This window comes from the organism of the source record quoted next, unplaced genomic scaffold (assembly GCF_019419815.1).
Source record: "Pyrus x bretschneideri cultivar Hongxiangsu unplaced genomic scaffold, Pyrus_bretschneideri_v1 Contig10, whole genome shotgun sequence".
Classification (NCBI taxonomy): Eukaryota; Viridiplantae; Streptophyta; class Magnoliopsida; order Rosales; family Rosaceae; genus Pyrus; species Pyrus x bretschneideri.
In genome coordinates, this window is record NW_025999391.1 from 2,790,088 (window position 1) to 2,812,089 (window position 22,002).

The 22,002-nt window shown below is 36.0% G+C and overlaps 1 protein-coding gene across 1 annotated transcript; it reads right to left on the reverse strand.

Annotated features, from left to right (window-relative positions):
* Positions 1-6,811: 6,811 nt before the first annotated feature.
* LOC103962452 (cytochrome P450 85A1-like) lies at positions 6,812-20,726 on the reverse strand. Its single transcript, XM_048569160.1, has 5 exons — positions 20,358-20,726; positions 7,570-7,584; positions 7,340-7,403; positions 7,133-7,236; positions 6,812-7,033 (listed from the first exon to the last, which is right to left on the reverse strand). Exons 1-5 carry the CDS (start codon positions 20,724-20,726, stop codon positions 6,812-6,814), a joined length of 774 nt encoding a protein of 257 aa, XP_048425117.1.
* Between the last annotated feature and the right edge of the window lie 1,276 nt (positions 20,727-22,002).

Genomic DNA, 22,002 nt, shown 5'->3' on the forward strand with positions numbered 1-22,002 from the left:
TTCGAATACATGGAGATAAGCATTTTTCAAAAAGGTTGTCATATTTATAACAAGTAAAAAAACAGTTAATTATCTTCGTAAAGAGGTTAAAATTTTAAATTAAATTTATGAATTAATGCCCATGGATAGAGTCTGCAAAAAGAACTTAAATAATAATAATATGATGATGATAATGTTGTTGAAATTTCAACTCTAACGAAGAAAAAAAAATGCAAATAAAGAATTCCAAATATTAAGAAAGAGTAATGTTAAGAAGAGTAAATTTTTAAAATTAAATTTATAAACTAAACGTTGTAGTTGAAGATGATTGAATTATTAATTAAATGTTGATTAACGTGCTTGTTTTTTATTTGATGATATATCGTTTAATTTGTAATTTGATTAAAAAAATTTAATCCCCAAATGTTTGTTATCAAGAAATGATGGAATGATGATCCTGAGCAACACTTGGGGATTAAATTTTTTTACGTGATATAAATATAAATACAGTAAACAGCTTTAGTCTAATTTGGATATTAGATTAATATTAAGCCGCTGTCGTTTCATCTCAAATTTTAAAGTGGCCACTTCATCTTCTTCATGCCCTTTGCATACAAAAATAATAATAATAAAAATAAAAAAGCATTTTGTTTCCATTGAGAGCAACTTCACCGTTGCTAAGGCCTCCTAAGACTATTCATTATTTAATTCATCCAGTAAACAGTAACTTTTCTTAATGAACAGTAACAATCTTTTGCATCTCCATCTTTACACTAAATAACCCTGACAATAGGCAATAAACTATTAGTAGTTTATTTATTTATAAAATAATACAAAATAATTTTATTAATTTCGGATAAATTTTTTAATCGTTCTCGTTGCGCCACGTGTCATTATCTGAAAAGACAATTACTAGTGATAGATTTCGATAAGATTTTTATCCAATGTTGTCGTGCCACGTGTTGTTACCTTTTCAGAATCATTAAGGATAGATTTCCGATAAGATTTTTAACCAATTATGTAGCGCCACGTGTCAAAATCTGTTTACAATCTTTGAGGATAGATTTTGATAAAAGTTTTAACGAATGATAGCATACCACATGACATTATCTACCTAATCCTTTCTGAATCCTCCATATAATCCACCATCTATCCTCAGAATCTCACACCAATTTTCTCAAGATCTCTATCATTGTTCATAGTTTCTGCTTCATTCTTTGCCAAAATCAAAATCTGTATCATTATTCATAGTTTCTTGTTCCTTCTTACAATGTCTTCTTCTTCAAGGATGATGCGGGAAATCGATCAGCAAGATGAAAAATTGTTTAACTAATCAGAAGGAATGTTCAATCTCTAGGTGGCCCAAAATAAGATAGACGAGGATGAAGAGCATAGAAGGAGAGATGACGAAGCAAGAATGGCAAGAGTCTCACATTCCCATCGAGTCATCCAAGTTGTGGCTCGGATATGCAAGCTTAGCAGTTCCGCAATCCTTGATAGAAGTAGGCAACGATTATTTTGTCCATAACAGTGCATTCCCTGATACGCACTTTAGACGTCGTTTTAGAATGGAACGACATTTGTTTAACAAAATCATGATTGCTGTTTGCAACCATGATTCTTACCTTGTGCAAAAGAATGATGTTTTTGGTGTTATGGGTCTTCTTCCTAAGCAAAAAATTACTACTACCTTGCAGATGCTTGCATATGGAGCATATGCAGACCAAGTGGATGAGATAGCAAGGATGGGGAAATCAACCATTCTTGAGTCCCTGATGAGGTTTTGCCGAGCAATCAAATCTATCTACACCGCAAAGTACCTCTGGAGACCTATTGAGATGGACTTGCAAAGGCTTCTGAAGAAGGGCGAGATGCGACCAATTAACAAACCAACAAAACTACTTGTTACCAATAACATCTTCTTGTTGCATCAAAACATATAAATGTTGGCTAATCTGACTAACACTAAATTTGGTAAAATGAAATGGTTGAATAATTGAAAAATGAGATTATTCAGGAATAACCATTGAATGCTAAGATTACACATTGAATTTCTAGTAGTAGATCCATAATAAAAAAAAAAGTGTTTGTGATTGTTCCAGAAGAAATGAAACAAAAGATACGGTAAAGCTATGACAGTTATTGTATGAGGTCTACCCAATGCTAGATGCAGAGGCACATAATAGATTGATATAAAGATCATGAGCTGTCCTGTAATAAAACCGGTTGTTGCTGATACTTTGATCATTCGAACCTTTCAATTCATAGATGTGGATCTCGGACCTATGAATGGGGATCATTCGATTTTAGTCACACTTTACCTTTTGAAATTTAGAAGTCGCTACTTTACTCAATGGAACTCAATTTTGATCACATTTTGCCCCTGAAACTCAAAAGTCGACACTTTACTCCTTGAATTCGATTTTGATATCATATTCTCCTAAAACTCAAAAGTTGTCACCTTACTCTCTGAAACTCAATATTCACTATACTTTGACTTGTTTATATGTATTTCGTTAAATAACCATTAAGTTTACTTTTGTGGAATAATTAAGATGACTTATGGCTAACACATGACACAAGTATAAAGCTCACGTATCCAAATGGTGCCACGTAGATTTAAATAAAAAATTTCAAACATTGCATAACATACCCTCTCTCTCTCTCTCTCTCTCTCTCTCTCTCTCTCTCTCTCTCTCTCTCTCTCTCTCTCTCTCTCTCTCTCTCTCTCTCTCTCTCTCTCTCTCTCTCTCTCTCATTGCCTATACAGAAATCCTTTCTCCCTCCATCTCCAGCCACCCTAGCTATCATCAGTTTCATTGATTTCATTATATTTTATGTTCTTATGTTTTTAATGAAGGTGGCTGGTAAAAAGAGAAGATGATTCTTTTTATTCTTTTTTATAATTTATTTATTTCAAAATCAGTATTTTGAGCAATGTCCTCCTTTGATTGTTGTCACCTACGAAAAGATTCAAAAGATGATTAAGCTACATGAACAACCTTGATTGATATGATGGATTTGCGATAAAGAAATTAAGAAGATTCAAATACATGCATGGAGATAAACATCTTCAAAAGGCTGTATTTTTTATAGCAAGTAAAAAAACGGTTGTCTTTTTCAATAGGGTAACAATAGAGAAATTAAATTTTTATATTGAATTTGTAAATTAAATGATATGTCACAATAAGAAATAAGTATATTAACATTTAATTAATAGTTTAATAATCAACAATAACATTATTTATTTTACAAAATTTAATTTATAAATTTATTTTACAAAATTTAATTTATAAATTTAGTCTCTCTAACATTATCTTTTTGCTTATTAGAAATTTGCAACGTGGTGATCAGCCATACCGATCATGGCCTCAACTTCGATGGATGGAAAATACTTGGCTTGCTGTATGTAGAAAATCATAGTTTGATGGGTGTGGAAATCTTTTGGTTTTTGTAATGTGTTTACTTTTGCTCGTCCTATATGCAATTTTATTGCTCAAGAAGAATTGCACTAAAAATACAATAGAAAATGCTAGGAATACCACATATTATTATTATATTTGCGTACCACATTATGTGGTTGTACGCTTCCTGAAGCTTGATTTCAATCACACTTTACTTCTTGAAATTCAAAAGTCGCAGATTTACTTCATGGAACTTGATTTGATCTTTTGCCCCCAGAAAAAGTCGCCACTCCATTCCCTCGAACTTGATTTTGATATCATTTTGCCCCCTAAAACTCAAAAATTGCTACTTTACTCCCTAAAACTCAATATTCACTACACTTTTGGTTTGTTTCATGTATTTGTTATATAAACATTAAGTTTACTTATGTGGCATAATTGAGGGTCCTGAGGATCCTCCAATCACACCCGTTCATCTTATATTGTGCAGCTAATTTTCGTTAGGTACTGTTTATATTCAAATTTTAAATAAAAAAAATTTACAATGATTTTTAACCGCACGATATGCACTGATGTGATTTGAGAATCCTCACTAACATGACATAAGTATAAAGTTCACATGTCCAATAAAATTGTACCACATAGAGTAAAACAAAAAATGGTTTTCAAACATTGTATAACATACTAAAAAAAGTAATAGCAAAACAATTCCTGGATTTCATCTCATCGACCACCGCCCCCACCTCTCTATACGTGTTGCCTATGCAGCAATCCTTTCTACGTACCTCTCTGGCCACCTTATCATTAGTACCAATGATTTCATTATTTCTTATGTTCTTATGTTCATAATGGAGGTGGTGGTGAACAGAGAAGATGGTTCTTTTGTTATTTTTTACTATTTATTTATTTCAGTTGGAAATTTGGCATATCACTAATTATAAATTTTGTATGGATGAACTTATTTTAAAAAATGGAATCAAGGCAATGTAACGCGAATTTTGAGTTTTAAGGAGTAAAGTAATGAGTTTTGAGTTTAAATGAGCAAAGTAGAATCAAAATCGAGTTCTAGGGAGTAAAGTGATGACTTTTGAGTTTCAGAGGGCACAGTGAGATCAAAATTGAGTTTCATGTAAAGCGATGATTTTTGAATTTCAGAAAACAAATTGTGATCAAAATCGAGTTTTTGGCACTGAAACTAAAAATAAGCCAATAACTAATGTAAGATTGGGCCATAACAAAAATAAATGATCGAAATGAAAATAGAGAAATGGGTCGGGTACTCTTGTTTGATCTATGTGCATAACATGGTTCTCTGTATGAGTTTCAAATTTAATGAAACTATTAACTATGGTATAAAAAACACATGGACCTTACGGACATTGTCTAGGAGCTGGTTGAGTGATTGTGGCATCCTTCGCCGATTAAGTGTCAAAAAAACAGAATGTGAATGCATTGTTTTGAGTATATATCTGAATGTAACTGGTGAACTCGAACTGAGTCTGATGTGTCGATCGCTCAAAGTGAATCACTTTGTAGCTTTGATTTGATTTCCAAGAGATTAAATCATTGTCTTAGGTATCCTAATTACTAAGAAATTTATTGAGCTAAGTTCTTTTTAGTAGAAAATTATGGTTGCTGATGTTAGCAATGGATTTAGTCTTTCCATTTGATATGATTTTATCTCTAAACAAGCATGATTTTAAATTAGGTGCAAATGACAAATTTTGTTTACAAGAGAAAATGGATTGGTGTATGGTTATTAATCTTTGTTTTTCTTCATTACATTATTTGATTTTTTTGGTTGTAACTGCTGTGAAGTCAAATCCGCTTGATGCACCGCGCTACTAGCAGAAGCGCGATGTTCATGAACTACTTTCTCTCAATTGCTCCTTAACATAAGATGGCATACTAGCAATAGTTGTTTGGCACAAGATTATTTAAAACTGATGTAATGGACACATTTTTCATGTCATGTCATGTTGGTTAGGTGAAGTTTATGATTCTGTTATCCGAACTGCAGTATATAAACTTGGTTATTTACTTCTCACGCCATTGAGCACAAATGGAGTTCCTACATTAAGTAATTTTCTTTATAACAAAATCGAATAAATTTAATTTTCCTTCGTATCCAAATGTATTAAATTAATTGTGAGTTGTATGACATGATGTTCACTTATGGCCTTGGCCGAGACCCCTTGCAGTTTACTGAACATTTCACCTAGGCCTTAAGCTTTCATGTTTTTCGTTAGACCAAATTAGTTGTATTGGATTCAACAATATTTCTAAAATCTCTTCTTCATTTTTTTTGGTGTGGCTTTGGTTTTTTAACTAAAATTCCATTAGATTTGGTCATTGATTATGAAAGTCTTTGACTTACTAACGGATTTGTTTGGAAATTTCAGAAATTTGGATTGTTGGAGGAAGAAGTTGTTTCCTTGCCATTTTGAGGTATATAATTATACACCCTCATTGTTATTCAAAGCCTAATTAGTTATTTACATTTTTTAATTTATCCTTGTAAACCTTTCATGCTTGGATTTTAAATTATATAATTCAATTTTGTTCGTTTGAACTTAGAAGGAACTGGGCTTCTTTCTATTTTGTGCGTGTATGTATCTGTCCATTTATGTAAAGCTTGAGATAACTGAGCATGTATTTGTTCTAAATCCCAATCAAATTGAATGGTTGGTGTATTTGTTCCAAACGGCATTCGAGTTGGATGATTGGTGTATTTGTTCCAAACCCCATTAGAATTGTATTTGTATTTTTGCCATTTATGGATGATTGGTGTATCTGCTGTGATTGTCAGATTGTGTATGTTGGTTATTGCTTAACTGAGCAAATAAAGTGAGCAAAAAAGTAGATGCTATGTCAGTGTATATCAAGGGGCAAGGGGGAGTGTAGCTGTGAAACATATGATTATATTGATCAGGGATGATGAGAATAGCGTAGTCCTAACTGAGCAGTGTATGTTAGTAACTCAGTGTAGATGCTATGCTTTGAATTTAGTGAATTTTTTTGGGCAAGGGTTTTCGATTTTTTTTGGTGAATTTCTCTTTCTTCATTTTATTGTTTGGTTGTACAAGAATAGAAACCTTCGGTATAGAAACTTCACATCCTCCGTCTTTTTGTTGAAATTATTCATGCCTGTCTTATGTTATGGTTTCAAAACCCAAGCAACGCGCGGACAATTTTCTAGTACATTCTATAACTAGAGGGCGGCACTTTAGTATCCAATCTCATAGCATCCACCTGCTTAGGGCCAGCCCTAAATTATTACAACTAAAATTATCTCAGTTTTTTTTCTTCTCAGAGAACTTAATGTGAGCGCCATCCCCGAATGCCAACATAGGACTTCAAGAAATCCTATTGAACAATATGGAAAAATGATTTAAGCTCTGTCAAAAACCAGAAATCGAAAAAATGATTTAAGCTCTGTCACAAAACATGTAGGCAGAGTCTGGATTTGCTACTTCTGGTGAGATGCTGAGATCAAAATACGAGGGGAGTGGTGAAATATACCTATATTTGGTGACCAAAACATGAAGAAAGGTGGACAAGAACGCTCTGGCGTACTCAGCCCCAGCACATTGCCTTAATCCGTCACCAAACGGCATGAAGTTCTTAGATATAACAAGGGAATCAAGGTCCTAATAACACACAGAACATAAATACGCAAACAAAGTTAGCGCTGTAGGATAGTTTTATGATTGTGATCAGATACTCAATTTTCAAAGACAGACGCGTACTTGCAACGCCATGGATTGAACTCCAATTGATCCTAACGTGTCGGAAGTTAAATGAAGAGCAGGGGTAACAAGCAAAATCGTCCACCCAGCCGGTATTGTGTATCCTTGAAAGCATTTACAAACATTTAATTGACAAACTAAACTAGTATTTTTAAGTAGGAAGTAACAAGGGGCCTAACCAATTTTAATTGAGGACTTACCATTTACCGGGATATGCTTTACGAAACAAGCCTGGGCTACCATTACTCAGCCTAAGAGTTTCATTGACAACCTATAGTTTCCCAAAGTCCAGCAAGTTATAACACTTACTCTATACTAATGTTCAAGGTAGAAAACAACACGAGTTAAGAGAACTAACATGGTGGGTAAAAGTCATCGATTTATATTCGTCCACCGTAAGTGCAGAATTTGGATTTTCTCTATTTTTTTAGCAGTACCTCATGCTCAGGATACTGTGCAAGTAAACTGAAAAATAATGTCAATACTGCTGAAATAGTCTAAGGGTAACGAGTAAGCCCCCAAATAACAACTGTACACACAAGTTCTCCGACAAGTTTCAAAGTATATCCCTGCAATGTGTCTAAATCACATTTGTTTCATGAATATCTATTATCGTTGTATTAACGTGCTAGTTGAGACATATGATTAAATGCATGTTAAAAGGTACCTTGCACAATCAAGGGATATATCGTATTAAACTCATAAGTTATATATGAATAAGACATGTATCAGGTTTTTAATCTGCTACCCAGATTTTTGTTTGCAATTTGTTTTATAAAATGACATGCTACTGCACACTCAATCTATATTAGGACTGGTTAACAATTTCCATTTAATATATGTGATGAAACCGAAAACAATTGATATAAATAACTAAAACTGGAAAAACTATTCTTATATATCAATACTTTTGTTGCCTAATATTTTGCATAAATCATGCCAAAATTGCTTTCAGTTTTTCAATTCGATAGCAGCTATTTTTCATATCATGCATATATAGAATTAATGCATGGTTAAGATCCTGGATGAAATTAGTTTCACATGTTTTAAAACATGGCGTCTAATTAAAACAGAAAATTGTATGTTTTCTCTTACTTTACTAAATAAGCATGCTTGTCGATAGAAAATTTTATTATTAAGACATGCAAATAGTTATGATAAGATCAATGTTTTTGAGATGTTCTTGGGTGAATGGGACACAACAAATCCATTCTATTGATTCAAGGGCTGCTAAAAATTCATAGTTTAGTTGATTGAATTGCATTAGAAGTCATAACAATATGACTATATCCCCAAACAACAATGCGACTAGTCTTACTGGTTCTACTAGTGGCTTAGTGTAAAGTATGGACTCTGTGAAACCTGTGACAACTGATTGCCAAACGAAGGTTGTGACACCCCATCCTAAATTTGTCGTATTTTATTTTATCGAACTTATGAAATTACCAAATTGCCGTTGAGGCATGAACATTGACTTTCGTTGACCATATCGTCATGACGTGTATTACTAATTTTCTTAGTTTATTCTTATTGTGCTCATTACCACTAATGCGTGGGCACGAACATATTCGAATTTGGAGTTACAACGAAGATTTTACATTACGAAACGTCGAATGTTTTTCGAATATTTCATGTTTCCTCTTTAGTGAACTTAATGTGTGAGCCACTAGGGCTCACAATAGATTCTTGTCCCCCAATCCCCTCCCTTTTCCCTGTGACCCTCTCTTCCCTCTTCCATCTTCCCTCTATTATTTTCTGAAAATATCCCTCTCTCTAAGTTCTCTCTCAAACCAGCCTTCCCCGAGGGCACCAGAAGCACGCAACAACAACCATGACTACACCACCACTCTCCCTTGTAGTCCCTACTAGTTTTTAAACCAAAAAAGAAAAGAAAAACATTTCGAAAACTCTCCCCGTGTTGCACAGTGCATTTACTATGCAACGAACTTCTTCAACGATTTCTCGCCATCTCTGACGAAGGTAAGCATCAAAATTGGTCCCTATTATTGTAGATTATGTCTAGGTTCACGATTAGTAAGTTTTTGGGTGGTTTTGGTGGTGCATAAACACATAAAAGCTCAAAGAAATTTACTGTGCAAATCTAGAATTTTTTAAGCCTTAGTCATTTGGCCATCTTCTGGCCAAATCTAGCCACCATTATGTCCCAACTTGGTAAGAATCTCTTCTCCACATTCCTAATTACATTTTGGCCTTTGAATCACTCAATTTGGACTTGTATCGAGCTCGGAATGGGCTCTTGAAGTTGGGAGAAAAATTTGAGAAATTCCTAGAATTTTGAAGGTGGCTCGTAGGCCGCACATGGGTGTGCATAGAGGGCTGCCATGGCCACCGCATAGAGCACACGCGTCTCTACCAGAGGTACTGTGCTCTATCACCGTCCATCTTAGAGCATGCCCTCCTAGGCCACCGCCCTGTGGTGGCGCATGGGGGAAACCGAGGTCCATCCTTAGGTTTTTCATTCGTTTTCCCAAGTTCAATTGTGTTAGTAGAGTTTTATTAATTGGTCCCTTTATGTGCTTAGGTGCATTTGTTAGTGGTGTTTCCATCCTCCGTAGTTCGAACGGCTCTTCGGTGACGAAGTATCTGTGAGTGGACCCTTTCCAAAATGCATAATTTCATTACTAGAAATGCATACATGAAAAGCATGATTTTATGACTACATTTTAAGAAACGTTTATTGAGTTATCGGTTTTACGCTTTATGAAATGTCATGCTTTATCGAAATTATGTTACTAAGATATTTAAGATTATGATTTATGATATGATGTTTGAGCTATTAAGCTCTGATGAGATATATTTTGGAAAGATTATGTTTATAATTTGTTGTGCTTAGTGGATATTTAGATATATATACCTTCAGGTCATCAATGTAGGGCCATTGGGGGGAAGATTTATATATGCCTTCAGGCGGGCGATGTAGGGTCTTTGGGTGATTGTGATACCACTATGAAGCACACTATATATGATATATGTTTTATGAAGGTTTTATGGCATGCTAGGATTTTCAAAAAACCTATTACTTATTAGCTATATGAGTTTTTCTAAAACTAGGGGTTAGTACGTTTGAAGAGTAATTGTTTCAGTATTACTTATATATAAACTTGGTCCACTCATGCTTTGTTTTGTGCCCCCTCAGGATCTAGGAACGAGGCATACGACTCGAGCTACGAGGCATTCCCATATCAATGAATTTGTGTCTTCCTCTCTACATAGGACATCTCTTGCAATCGCACTTTCTAATATTCCTTTCGCTTGTATTTCAAATTAGTAGTATGCTTTTAATATGTCATGCATTATCACTTTTAAATTGTTGGCAATTGAATATTATATTTTATTAAGGTTTGTACTTGAATATTATATTGCGTAGTTACACGCGAAATTATTATGCACGTTTCACATGTTCTCAGCGTATGCATTCATACAATGGCTTGCATCACCCTCGGGTGTCGACCAGCTCGTGACCATCTAGTTGTCCTTCAGACACCAGGACCGAGGCGTGTTAAATTGGTATCAGAACATATTTAGGACTTCATTCTTTCCACTTAGTAGTCATAATCCTTCACGCAACCACAATATTTCGTCTTTCTAAATCTTTTTTGCCTCTTATTAGAATCATGGATACTTATGGTGGGAATGTGCCTCGTTGGCCTTGTTCTGGTTTAAAAGGTGGAATTCAGCAATTGACCTCTGCTCTACGACATGATTTCCCTAAGAATAGCAAGCAGAGTCATACTTACATGGAAATTGCTCAGATCCACGGTGTTACTAAGTTGAATGTAGTTGGTGCTTGTGAAAAGGCCGAGGATTGGTTTGAGTAAATGGAGGACACTTTGGAGGGTATGTCCTACCAGTGGCTGAGTAGGTGAAGACGACATGTTACTTTCTCCATGGTAATGCGAGATTTTGGTGGAAATTAGTAAAGGATTCTCGGCCACCTAACTCGATGATGACTTAGGCTACTTTCAAGAAACTCTTTAGTAAACACTTTTTGAGCCCCAAATACTAGTTGAGAAGGAGAGAATTCTTAAGTTTTTGCCAGGGCAACTTAACGATTATAGAGTTGGATAATACTATTTGACGATTGGCGAGACACCACCTTCTGGTCTATGGGAACCCTCGACAGATGATTGTACAACTTGAAATTGCTCTGAATGATGACATCTGTGAACTTTTGGCACCACAAACTTATGCATCCTATAAAGAGATGATTCAAACAGCTTTGAAGATTGAACAGTCTCGTTATAACAGAGTTACCTAGAATTAGCCTCGAAATCAGAATCAGCGAGGTTGAGGTTTCAAATCTCGGAGCATGACGAAGCCTTTCACTTTTTCTTCTTTTTTGGCCCTAGACACTCATTTTCATTCAAACGTTGTGGTCAAGGTTTGGGATCTTCCAATGAGGGATCTGGCAATGAGATGATGAGATAGTCTTTCAGTTACTTTAATCTAGCTGTCACGGTTTGTGCGCGTTGTGGTATGCGTCATCGGGGAGAATGTATTACAGATGCAAGCACATGTTTCAGGTGTGGTGGCACTATACACATTGCCTGTAATTGCGCTACTACGCACTCACTTGAGAATCTTACTTTTGGTTCAGGTTATGGTGGAAGTAGTAGTTCAGGAACTCAGAATCATGTTCAGAGACAATCGCAGTATTCTAGTGCAACTTCTGGCATTTGTACTTAGGGTACCGAGCAGGCCCCAATACGTAGGATGCTAGGACTCGTGGAAGTCGTAGTGGTGGTTCATGACGACAAGCCCACAGACTTATCAATGCCATGACTCAGCGGGAGGCAAAGCAGGATCCCAAAGTCATCATGGGCACGTTACTTGTTTTTTGTCATTGGGCTCATGTTCTGATTAATTCGGATGCTACATATTCTTTCATATCTCCACCATTTGCACAGGTTGTGAACCCGTAACCTACATCCCTTGGGTTTGATATGTTTATACAATTGCCTATGGATATTTATTTTGTGCACAATGGGAGTTTAGGGATTGCCTAATTATTGTCGAAGAGAACTTATGGATGCCAATTTGACTCTTTTTAAACTAGTGGAGTTCGATATCATTTTGGGAATGGATTGGCTATCCAAACACAATGCGGATGTCAATTATAAAGATAAATTGATGACATTTGATTGGTCTAGACGACCAGCAATCACATTTCAAGGTGAGCGAAGGATTCTTCAAAATAGTATTATTTCTGCCATCAGGATGACGAAGTTATTACTGAAGGATTGTGAGGGATTCTTGGCTCATATGGTCACCAAGGGTGAACCTTCTTCGTGTGCTGAGGATGTGCTAGTGGTGAAAGAATTCACCGATGTTTTTCCTGAAGATTTTCCAGGGTTACCACTTGCAAAGGAAGTTGAATTCACCATAGACTTAATTCCAGGTTCTAACCCTATTTCTTTATCACCACATCAAATGACACCAACTGAATCGAGGAAATTGAAAATTCAACTTCAAGATCTTGTGGACAAAGGCTATGTCCAACCGAGTATGTCTCCCTAGAGTACTCTTGTAAAGACCATCTCCAACCCTTGGCCTAAAACCTAAAATTTTTAGCCCAGAAAATTTAGGTTCCAATCCAGAAACAACTTTTCTGCTCCAACCCTTTTAGCCTAAAATTTTAGACCCAGATTATTAAAGAACGAATTTAGGCCTTTTTTTTTAAATTAACTTTTTTTTAAAAAAAAAAAAAAATATATATATATATATATAGACTATCCTAAATTAATTTTATGAACATTTTAACCCAAAAATATTTAAATTATTATAAACATTGAAAAATCACTAAACTGACAAGTGAAACTTATGAAACACTATAGAAGAATATGAAACACATGATAGAGATGTATAAACACACATGAGTAAACACATGGTTTTGGAAGATGGTAGAAAGAAAAATTGGAAGAATTGTAGGAGAAAAGTGAGTTTTGTGTGGATGTTTCAACAAATATATAGGTATTTATAGAGTTTTTGGGTGAATTTTGAGTTAAATATTTTTTTATAATTATTTTAACCGTTGAATTTAAATTTGGGTCGTCAGATCTTTTTTTTTTTTTTTTTTTTTTACCATTAGATTTGATCATATTCGATCTCAGTCGTTGGATTAAATAAATTTATAAATATAAAACAAAAATATTAACTAAATTAAATGTCGACCGTTGGATAACCAACATTCCATTTGAATGTGAGTCGTTGATCAACCAAAAGAGCCGTTGGGCTCAATTTTATTGGCAAACAAGTGAAAGACACCCTCATGTGGGTGGGGGCTCCACCACTAATCTTGGCCTAAATCTAGCTTTTTTTAGGTTTTAGGTCCAAATTAGAACTTGGGATGGAATGGATTGGGAGGAATAGAATGGGAATTATAGGTTTTAGGCCATAGGTTGGAGTTGGCCTAAGATCGATCTTCGTTCGAGTTACCATCAACTATTGATCCGGAATGAGGATGTACCAAAGATAGCTTTTCGCACTTGGTATGGACATTATGAATTTTGTGTCATGCCTTTTGGTTTAACGAATGCACTTGTAGCTTTCATGGATTTGATGAATAGAGTTTTCAAAATGTATCTTGATTGGTTTGTGATTGTATTTATCGATAACATCTTGATTTACTCCAAGGGTAATATCGAGCATACAAAATATTTGAAGTTAGTATTGGAGAAGTTAAGGAAGCATCAGCTGTATGTGAAGTTTAGTAAGTGTCAATTTTGGCTCGACCAGATCAGTTTCCTCGGACATGTGATTTCCGCTAAGGGATTTTGTGTGAACACCCAAAAGATTTCTACAATGTCTATGTGAAAATAACCGAGGAATGTCACAGAAGTTATTACCGACGCTTTGTGCAGGATTTATTAGCGATTGCCTTGCCTCTTACTAAATTAACACAGAAGTGAGTCAAATTCGAATAGGATGAAAATTCCAAGAACTTAAACATCGTCGTACTCATGCCCCCGTCCTTGCTCTTCCGGAATATGGTTGTGAGTTTGAAATCTATAAGGATGCATCTTTGTCAGGCTTGGGTTGTGTTCTGATGCAGCATGGGAAAGTCATCACTTATGCTTCCAGACAACTCAAACCTCACGAGAAAAATTACCACACTCATGATCTGGAACTTGGAGCATTAGTCTTTGCTTTGAAAATCTGGCAACATTACTTATACAGTGAGAAGTGTCGCATCTTTACGAATCATAAGAGCTTGATATACATCTTCACCCAGAAGGAGTTAAACTTGAGAAGGAGAAGGTAGATGGAACTCATTAATGACTATGATTGCACTATTGAGTATCATCATGGTCAATCAAATGTCGTAACAGACGCTCTTAGCTAGAAATCCTATGGACAGCTTATCTCCATGCAAACTATCCATGTTTCGCTATTGTTTTGTCTTAAAGGAATCAGCGTTGCAGTGATGCCAAATCCATAAGGAGCATTGTTGGCGCACTTCCAAATTATGCTTGTTTTGGGGGATCTGGTTCGGGAAGCTTAAGAGCACGATCAACAGTATGCAGACCTGAAAGAACATGTGTAGAATGGTTTAAGGTGAGATTTAAGGATCTGGAGAGGTAGAGCCTTGACGATGTGAAATAGATTATTTATGCCTAAAACAATGAAGTCGTGAAAAAGGAAATTCTTGATTGTCACATCCTAGACCGGCTCCGCCGTAGCACGATATTGTCCGTTTTGGGCTTACCATTCCCTCACGGTTTTGTTCTTGGGGACTTGGCACGAGAACTTCCCAGTGGGTCACCCATTATAAGAATGCTCTCGCCCGAACTCGCTTAACTTCGGAGTTCCGATGGAATCTGAAGCTAGTGAGTTCCCAAAAGGCCTCGTGCTATAGGGAGGGGAGCATGTACATATAAGGCACATCACCCCCTCTCTGTTGGTCGATGTGGGATCTTACAATCCACGCCACTTAAGGGGAATCCAGCGTCCTCGCCAGCACATCCACACCGAACAGCAGAGTGAATTCGAAGAGCAAGTTTGGGCTAGAGCATTCCTAGGATGGATGACCTACTAGGAAGTTCTCGTCTGAGTTCCCAGAAACAAAACCATAAGAGAATGGTAAGCCCAAAGCGGACAATATCGTGCAACGACAGAGTTAGGATGTGACATTGATGAAGCTCACATTTCGGCGTATGCCATGCACTTGGGCAGTACTAAGTTGTATCACATTATTCGCCCATTCTACAATTGTTATGGGATGAAACGGGATGTTGCAGAGTATGTGAAGAGATGTATAATTTGCCAGCAAGTGAATATAGTGTGCATACTATATTCTTGATATTAAGTTAATAATATAGTCTGCATATTATTGTTACAATAGTTAATTAATCTCATAATACCAAAGCATGGGCCATAACATAAGCAATATATATATTCAAGGTCATAAAGTATCATTAGTTAGAGCTGAAAACTAAGCCATACATGGTTATGACCTTTAAATTAAAATCCATTGAAATAGACATAGATTGAACATATGCATACCTCACCGAATGCATTCCAGACTTATCATGCCTGAAAAATATGTATATCACTGAAGACAAACATGAGATTTACATATGTGCATATGAATTGCAAGACTGTAAGTACCACTGATAGCATATAACATAAACTTAAATGAATAATAGGTAATCAAAATCACTTTAAATTACCACTTTGATGCTATCAAATTTTTCATATATTTATACACATATCAGGACTTCAATGTATGTGAATTAACCAATAACATGAAACACAATACATTAGTAGTACCGAGAATCTCCAAAAAGTAATTTATCAAAAAACTTGAACAAGGAACTCAAGTCAAATTGAACCATATGTTAGAAAAAACTATATATTGTATATATTGAGTTGTGACACACACACACACACACACACACACACACACATACACACACACATACATACATACATACATATATATATATGCCTATTTACATTCCTGAAATTTTCTATGTCAACAAAATAAAAATAAAAAAGGAAAATTAATAGGTTTAAGAACCATTTTTACCCCTTTTGCCGAAAAATGTATGTGGCAAAAAAGGTTTGTCATCATGCTATTTAATATATACATATGCCAACTTCATGAAGTTCTAGATCATGACGAATATACTTAAATATCTTTTTCATAATTTTTTAATTTTAACATCTCAAATTATATGTTCACAACCACATAGGAGACTCAATTAAGGTAGTTGTGATAAAGCAAATAAACATGTATAAATCCAATAGGACAATGAAATCGAAATAGGATGCAATATCAATTAATAGGTTGTAATATTCCTTCCAGTCAAAGGACAAGTTTTAATATATAGTTATCTCAGATTTCAGTATGAATTAGGTTAGAACACAATTCATATTGAAAACCAATTCCTTTTGCCGTGAAACATGAGTATGAAAATTGAGCAAAACTTAAAATATGTCATCGATTCAAGACATAAACTTTTAGGGTTTACCAAGTAGGTCTTTAGTTGTATTATGACATGCTCTGATACCAACTGTTAGACTTTATATATTTCATAAACAACTAAAAACACTAACCTAGAAGAATCCATAGATGATACACGATTAATAGAGTACTTGAAGTCAAAAATGCATGTAGTAAATATGAACCATCTTTGACAGAGCTGTGCAGAATAGAATGAACCATAGGCAGGCTTCTTCATATAATGGATAACATATTGTAATCCTAAAAATAATATGTTAGTTAACCAAAGTCTTCTGCACACTCAACACTTTTTTAAACTTGAACTAATGAAGCGTTCATCTGAGTTTCTGTGTGTTGCAAGCAGGGACCTTAGCCTTGTATTTAAATGACTTAACCCTAATGAATCCTCCCATAATAATGTCATTAGGATTCCTTGCAATCAAAGATAATTGATACACCAAATCTCATTCCATATAGGATAGAATTAGGAGCCCTTATTTCCCAAGGAAATTCAAAATATATTAACTTTACTTGTGGTACAAGCTATAGCTATTACCTAAATCATAATTTTATTTATATTCCAAGCCATTCTTAGATTAACTGTGTAGACCTATTAGTCATTAGATTATGATCCAACGTCCAACACCCTCCACCACCGTCACACTTTGAGCCTAACGCTAGAGTTTATCACCTTTCCTGGTGATTGCGTAGTTTCAATAGCTGTTTTGATTGTAGAATCGACAGAAGCCCTTTTCAACAACAATGAGCATGAGAGTCCAATCAGATTTGGGATTGAGAGAGTGAGGTGAGGATGGCGGAATTGGTTAGAGAGAATAGGTGGAGGAGACGGGGGAGGATGGGGATGTGGTATGATTTTATTTTCTGGGTTTAGGATGGGATGGTATGATTTTGTGGATTTGGTTTGGGTTAGTATGATTTTCTGAGTATGGGAGTTGCGGTGACAATTTGGCAAGTGTGGGGGTGATATTGGCAAATGGGAGAGAGGAGTGGGAGTGAGGGGAGGAAGAATGGACAGCTGGCGTTCTAGAGAGAAATGAGGCGTTTTGGAGAGAAATGAGGGTGAAAGTTTATTTTTAATTTAGTTTTAATTACTAAATAAAAAATTCTTAATTTTTTAATTTTTTAAATTTAGTTAGGTGAGCCCTATGCCTGCCACATCATCACTTAACAGCGAAATTGACAGAAAATTTAACAGAGGTCTGACATTGTAATGTTTAAAACATGAGCTATGAGATTGTGGTTCGACCCATAGTTAAAGTAGTTTTATGTAATTTACCCAATAATTAATGTAAGAATTAGGTCTTAACAAAAATAAATGATTGAATTGAAAATAGAGAAATGGGTCAGGTACTGTTTGATCTATGTGCAAAACATGGGTCTCTATATGGGTTTCAAATGTAATGAAACTATTTCTTTTTTCTTTTTTTTTTTTTATAAAAGGGGGACAACTAACGGTAAGTCACAGTTATTCACTCCTTCCGGGCTTAAAGAGGCTAATGAGAGTTTCACCCTGCTCATGACCACAATTAAGCAGACTCACCAACTTGAAGATCGAACCCTGAACCTCCCACATGAAACTATTAACTATAGTATAAAAAATACGAGTTCTCACATGAACCTTACGTACATTGCCTAGGAGCTGCTTGAGTGCTTGTGGAATCCTTCTCTGAAGTGTCAAAAGAAGAGAATATATATATATATATATATTCACAGCTTTAAGACGATAAATAATTATCATAAAAAATCTATAATTTAATATATTTTTAAATGCAAATGCAGTAAACTCATAGTGGGCTAATTCATGAATTGAATCAAATAGACCTTTTTAACTAAGCGGTACAGTCGCACTCTTTAAACGTCCTAAGAAATAGGCGTAAGTCATCGATTCCAATCAGATCCGAAAAATGAGAAATCAATCAAAGGTAAGTGCAGCAGATCTGAATTGAATCATGACTATATAAGATATTCTGATAATAAGATTCGATATAAATGAAACGGTGGACTTAAAATCTTTCCTGAACTATGACCAGCCATCATATTAGCAAATAAACGTATTCCTAAGCTTAATGCGTGAAAACAATGAGGAATTAGCTCAAGGAGTACTAAAAGGGGTGCTAACGGCACTGAGACTCCTGCAGGTAATGAAAAGTCCTACACTTCCTGAAGACAATAATGGTCAAGGAAATGACCAAGGATGCCTGTGAACGCCTTCAACTTTTATGGGAGGTGCTCAACTTTTTTCAGATTTTCTTAGGATGGTTGGAACCACATGTTCTATCTGTTAATTAGAGCTTATCTTTGAGGCTTAATTTTCTGATATAATTCTTCTCACCAAGGAGGAAAATATATAATGTACAAGAGTGATTTACAAGGAAAGAAATAAACATCAAATAACCTAATTACAATATGATTATAAGAACTCGAAAAAAGGTAACTAAACTAATTAAAAAAAGTCAACTCTCCAACACTCCCCCTCAAGTTGGTGCATAAATGTCGTTCATGCCCAACTTGACAAGAGAGTTGTAAAACGCTTGACTTGCAATAGCTTTAGTTAAGATACCCGCTAATTGATCCTTTGACTTTACGAACGGGAATTAAATAATATTCCCATCCAACTTCTCCTTAATGAAGTGTCTGTCAACTTCCACGTATTTTGTGTGATCATGTTGAATTGGGTTGTGTGAGATATCGATAGCTGCTTTATTATCACAAAATAAATCTGAGGTTGAATTCGAAGGATACCCAAGTTCACCAAGTAACCTCTGAAGCCATAATAGTTCACATACTCCTTTTGCCATACCCCTGTATTCCGCCTCTGCACTTGATAAAGCAACCACTTTCTGTTTCTTACTCCGCCAAGTCACTAAATTTCCTCCCATAAATGTAAAGTAACCAGATGTGGACCGACGATCAGTAGCGTTGCCTGCCTAATCTGTATCCGTGTAACCCTCTTTTCGGCAATGATCATTCTTGGAAAACATGATACCTCTACCTGGTGAGGACTTCAGGTATCGTAGAATGCGTTCAACTGCACCCATATGTGCCTTACTCGGAGAATGCATAAATTGACTAACAACACTTACTGCGTATGCAATATCAGCCCTGGTGTGAGATAAATAAATTAACCTCCTAACTAACCTTTGATAACGATCTCTGTTAGTGGGAACTTGATCACGATGCATGGCAAGATGGTGATTTTGAACTATAAGGGTGTCAGCCGATTTACAATCAAGCATTCTGGTGTCAGCTAACAAGTCAAGAACATATTTTCTTTGAGATAGAAATATACCCTGTTTAGATCGAGCTACTTCTATACCCAAGAAATATTTCAATCCACCAAGATCTTTCATTGAACTCAATTGCTAAGTAATCTTTTAGCCTTGAGATTTCCTCTTTATCATCACCTGTAACAAGCATATCATCCACATAAATAATAAGTGCCGTCAATTTACCCATTCGACGTTTCAAGAAAAATGTATGATCGGAATTGCTCTGCCTGAACCCATACTTCCTCATAGTCATCCGGAACCTACCAAACCATGCTTGAGGTGATTGTTTCAATCCATACAATGCCTTATTCAACTTACACACCAATCCAGGTTGTGAAACCGATGCATAACCAGGTGAAATATCCATATACACTTCTTCTTTAAGATTACCATGTAAGAAAGCATTTTTCACATCAAATTGCTGTAATGGCTAATCCAAGTTAGCTGCCAACGAAAGTAACACTTTTACCGTATTAATCTTTCCTACAAGAGCAAATGTTTCTGTATAACCAGCACCATACGTCCAAGTGTATCCTTTGGCCACTAATCGTGCTTTGTATCGTTCAATCGACCCATCAGCTTTGTACTTAATGGTGTACACCCATCGACATCCCACTTTCTTCTTTCCTCGGGGTAGCAGAACTAAATCCCATGTTTGATTTTTCTGAAGTGCATCCATTTTTTCCTCCATTGCCTTGGTCCATCGATCATTAGATAGTGCCGCCTTCAATGAACTTGGTGTGCTATCATTGGATATTTGTTGTACAAAAGCTTTGCTGGGTTCTGATAATTTATGTGATGACACATAGTTGGTAATGCGATATTTAGAGCCTTTCATTGTTTCCGGTGAATATCGATTAGGTGGCTTTCCCCGGTTATGCCTGAAAGGTAACTGATAATTCAAAATATCGGATACATCAATAGGGATAGTAGATCTTACCTTAAGAATATTCTCTGGAGTATGGTCATCTGGTGGTACTATATTTTGAGACGAGGGGGATTAGTATCAGTAGAAGTCTCAAGATTGGCAAGTGGCAGCACTGTTGCTGTGGGTAAGCACGGTATTGCAGTGTCTGCTGCTAGTTTTGTGGGCAGCGATGCTGCTTTTGTTGGCTGGGCTGGCAGTGCAGCCACTACGAGCTCGGCTAATAGTGGCAACGGAAGATCAGTGGTAGCAGCAGCCATGGTCCAAACCTACTTGTCATGCAGTGTCTCCCCCTGAAGAGAAGGGTTGGAAGAAGCTGAAGAGTAATACATCTCAGACTCGAAAAAAGTAACATCCATAGTAGTAAACATCCGACATGAAGGAAGGTGGTAGCAACGGTACCCTTTCTAATGTAATCCATACCCTATGAAAACACACCGAAGAGCACATGGGTCAAGTTTTGTCTGTTGATTTTTATGTAGATGAACAAAGGCAACACATCCAAAAACTCGCAGTGGGAGCACCAAAACGGACGGTAGAGGCACAAATGTAGCAAGAACTTGCAAAGGTGTAAGAAAATTCAATACTTTGGATGGCATACGGTTGATAAGGTAAGTGGCAGTCTGAAGAGCAACATCCTAAGAGGAGCGGGGAACATCCACCCCAATCAATAGCGATCGCGCTTTTAATAGATGGCGATTTTTGCGCTCAACCACCCCATTCTGTTGAGGAGTCTGAGGACATGTAGTCTCGTAGACGATTTCGTGATTAGTTAAATAATGTGTAAAATCATTATTAACATATTCACCACCATTATCAGAACGCAAAATCCGAATTTTAGTAGAAAACTGTGTTTGAACCATGGTGTAGAATGTCTTAAATGCCAGCAACACATCGCTTTTATGCTTAAGAAGGTATAACCATGTCATCCGTTTGCATCTATGAACGTTACAAACCACCTAATACCGGATGAAGTAGTAATCGGAGATGGTCCCCAAACGTCCGAATGAACAAGACCAAAAGGAATATCACTTTTATTAGAATTCAACAGATAAGAGACACAGTGACTCTTGGCAAGTACGCAAGTGTCACATTTAAAGTCTGAAACCGAACAACAAACAAATAAATCATGTACTGACATCGTCCACAAAATAGAGATCCCCCATCTTAGTACCACGACCAATTATCT

What these genes read in the sequence shown, in the direction of transcription:
- LOC103962452 (XM_048569160.1), bottom strand. Translation starts at nt 20,726, where the DNA reads ATGAAAGGCTCTAAATATCGCATTACCAACTATGTGTCATCACATAAA. An exon ending in GTTTCGTAAAGCATATCCCG is followed by an intron (nt 7,237 to 7,339) that starts GTAAATGGTAAG and finishes AATGCTTTCAAG; the next exon opens with GATACACAATACCGGCTGGG. An exon ending in TTCAATCCATGGCGTTGCAA is followed by an intron (nt 7,034 to 7,132) that starts GTACGCGTCTGT and finishes GTGTGTTATTAG; the next exon opens with GACCTTGATTCCCTTGTTAT.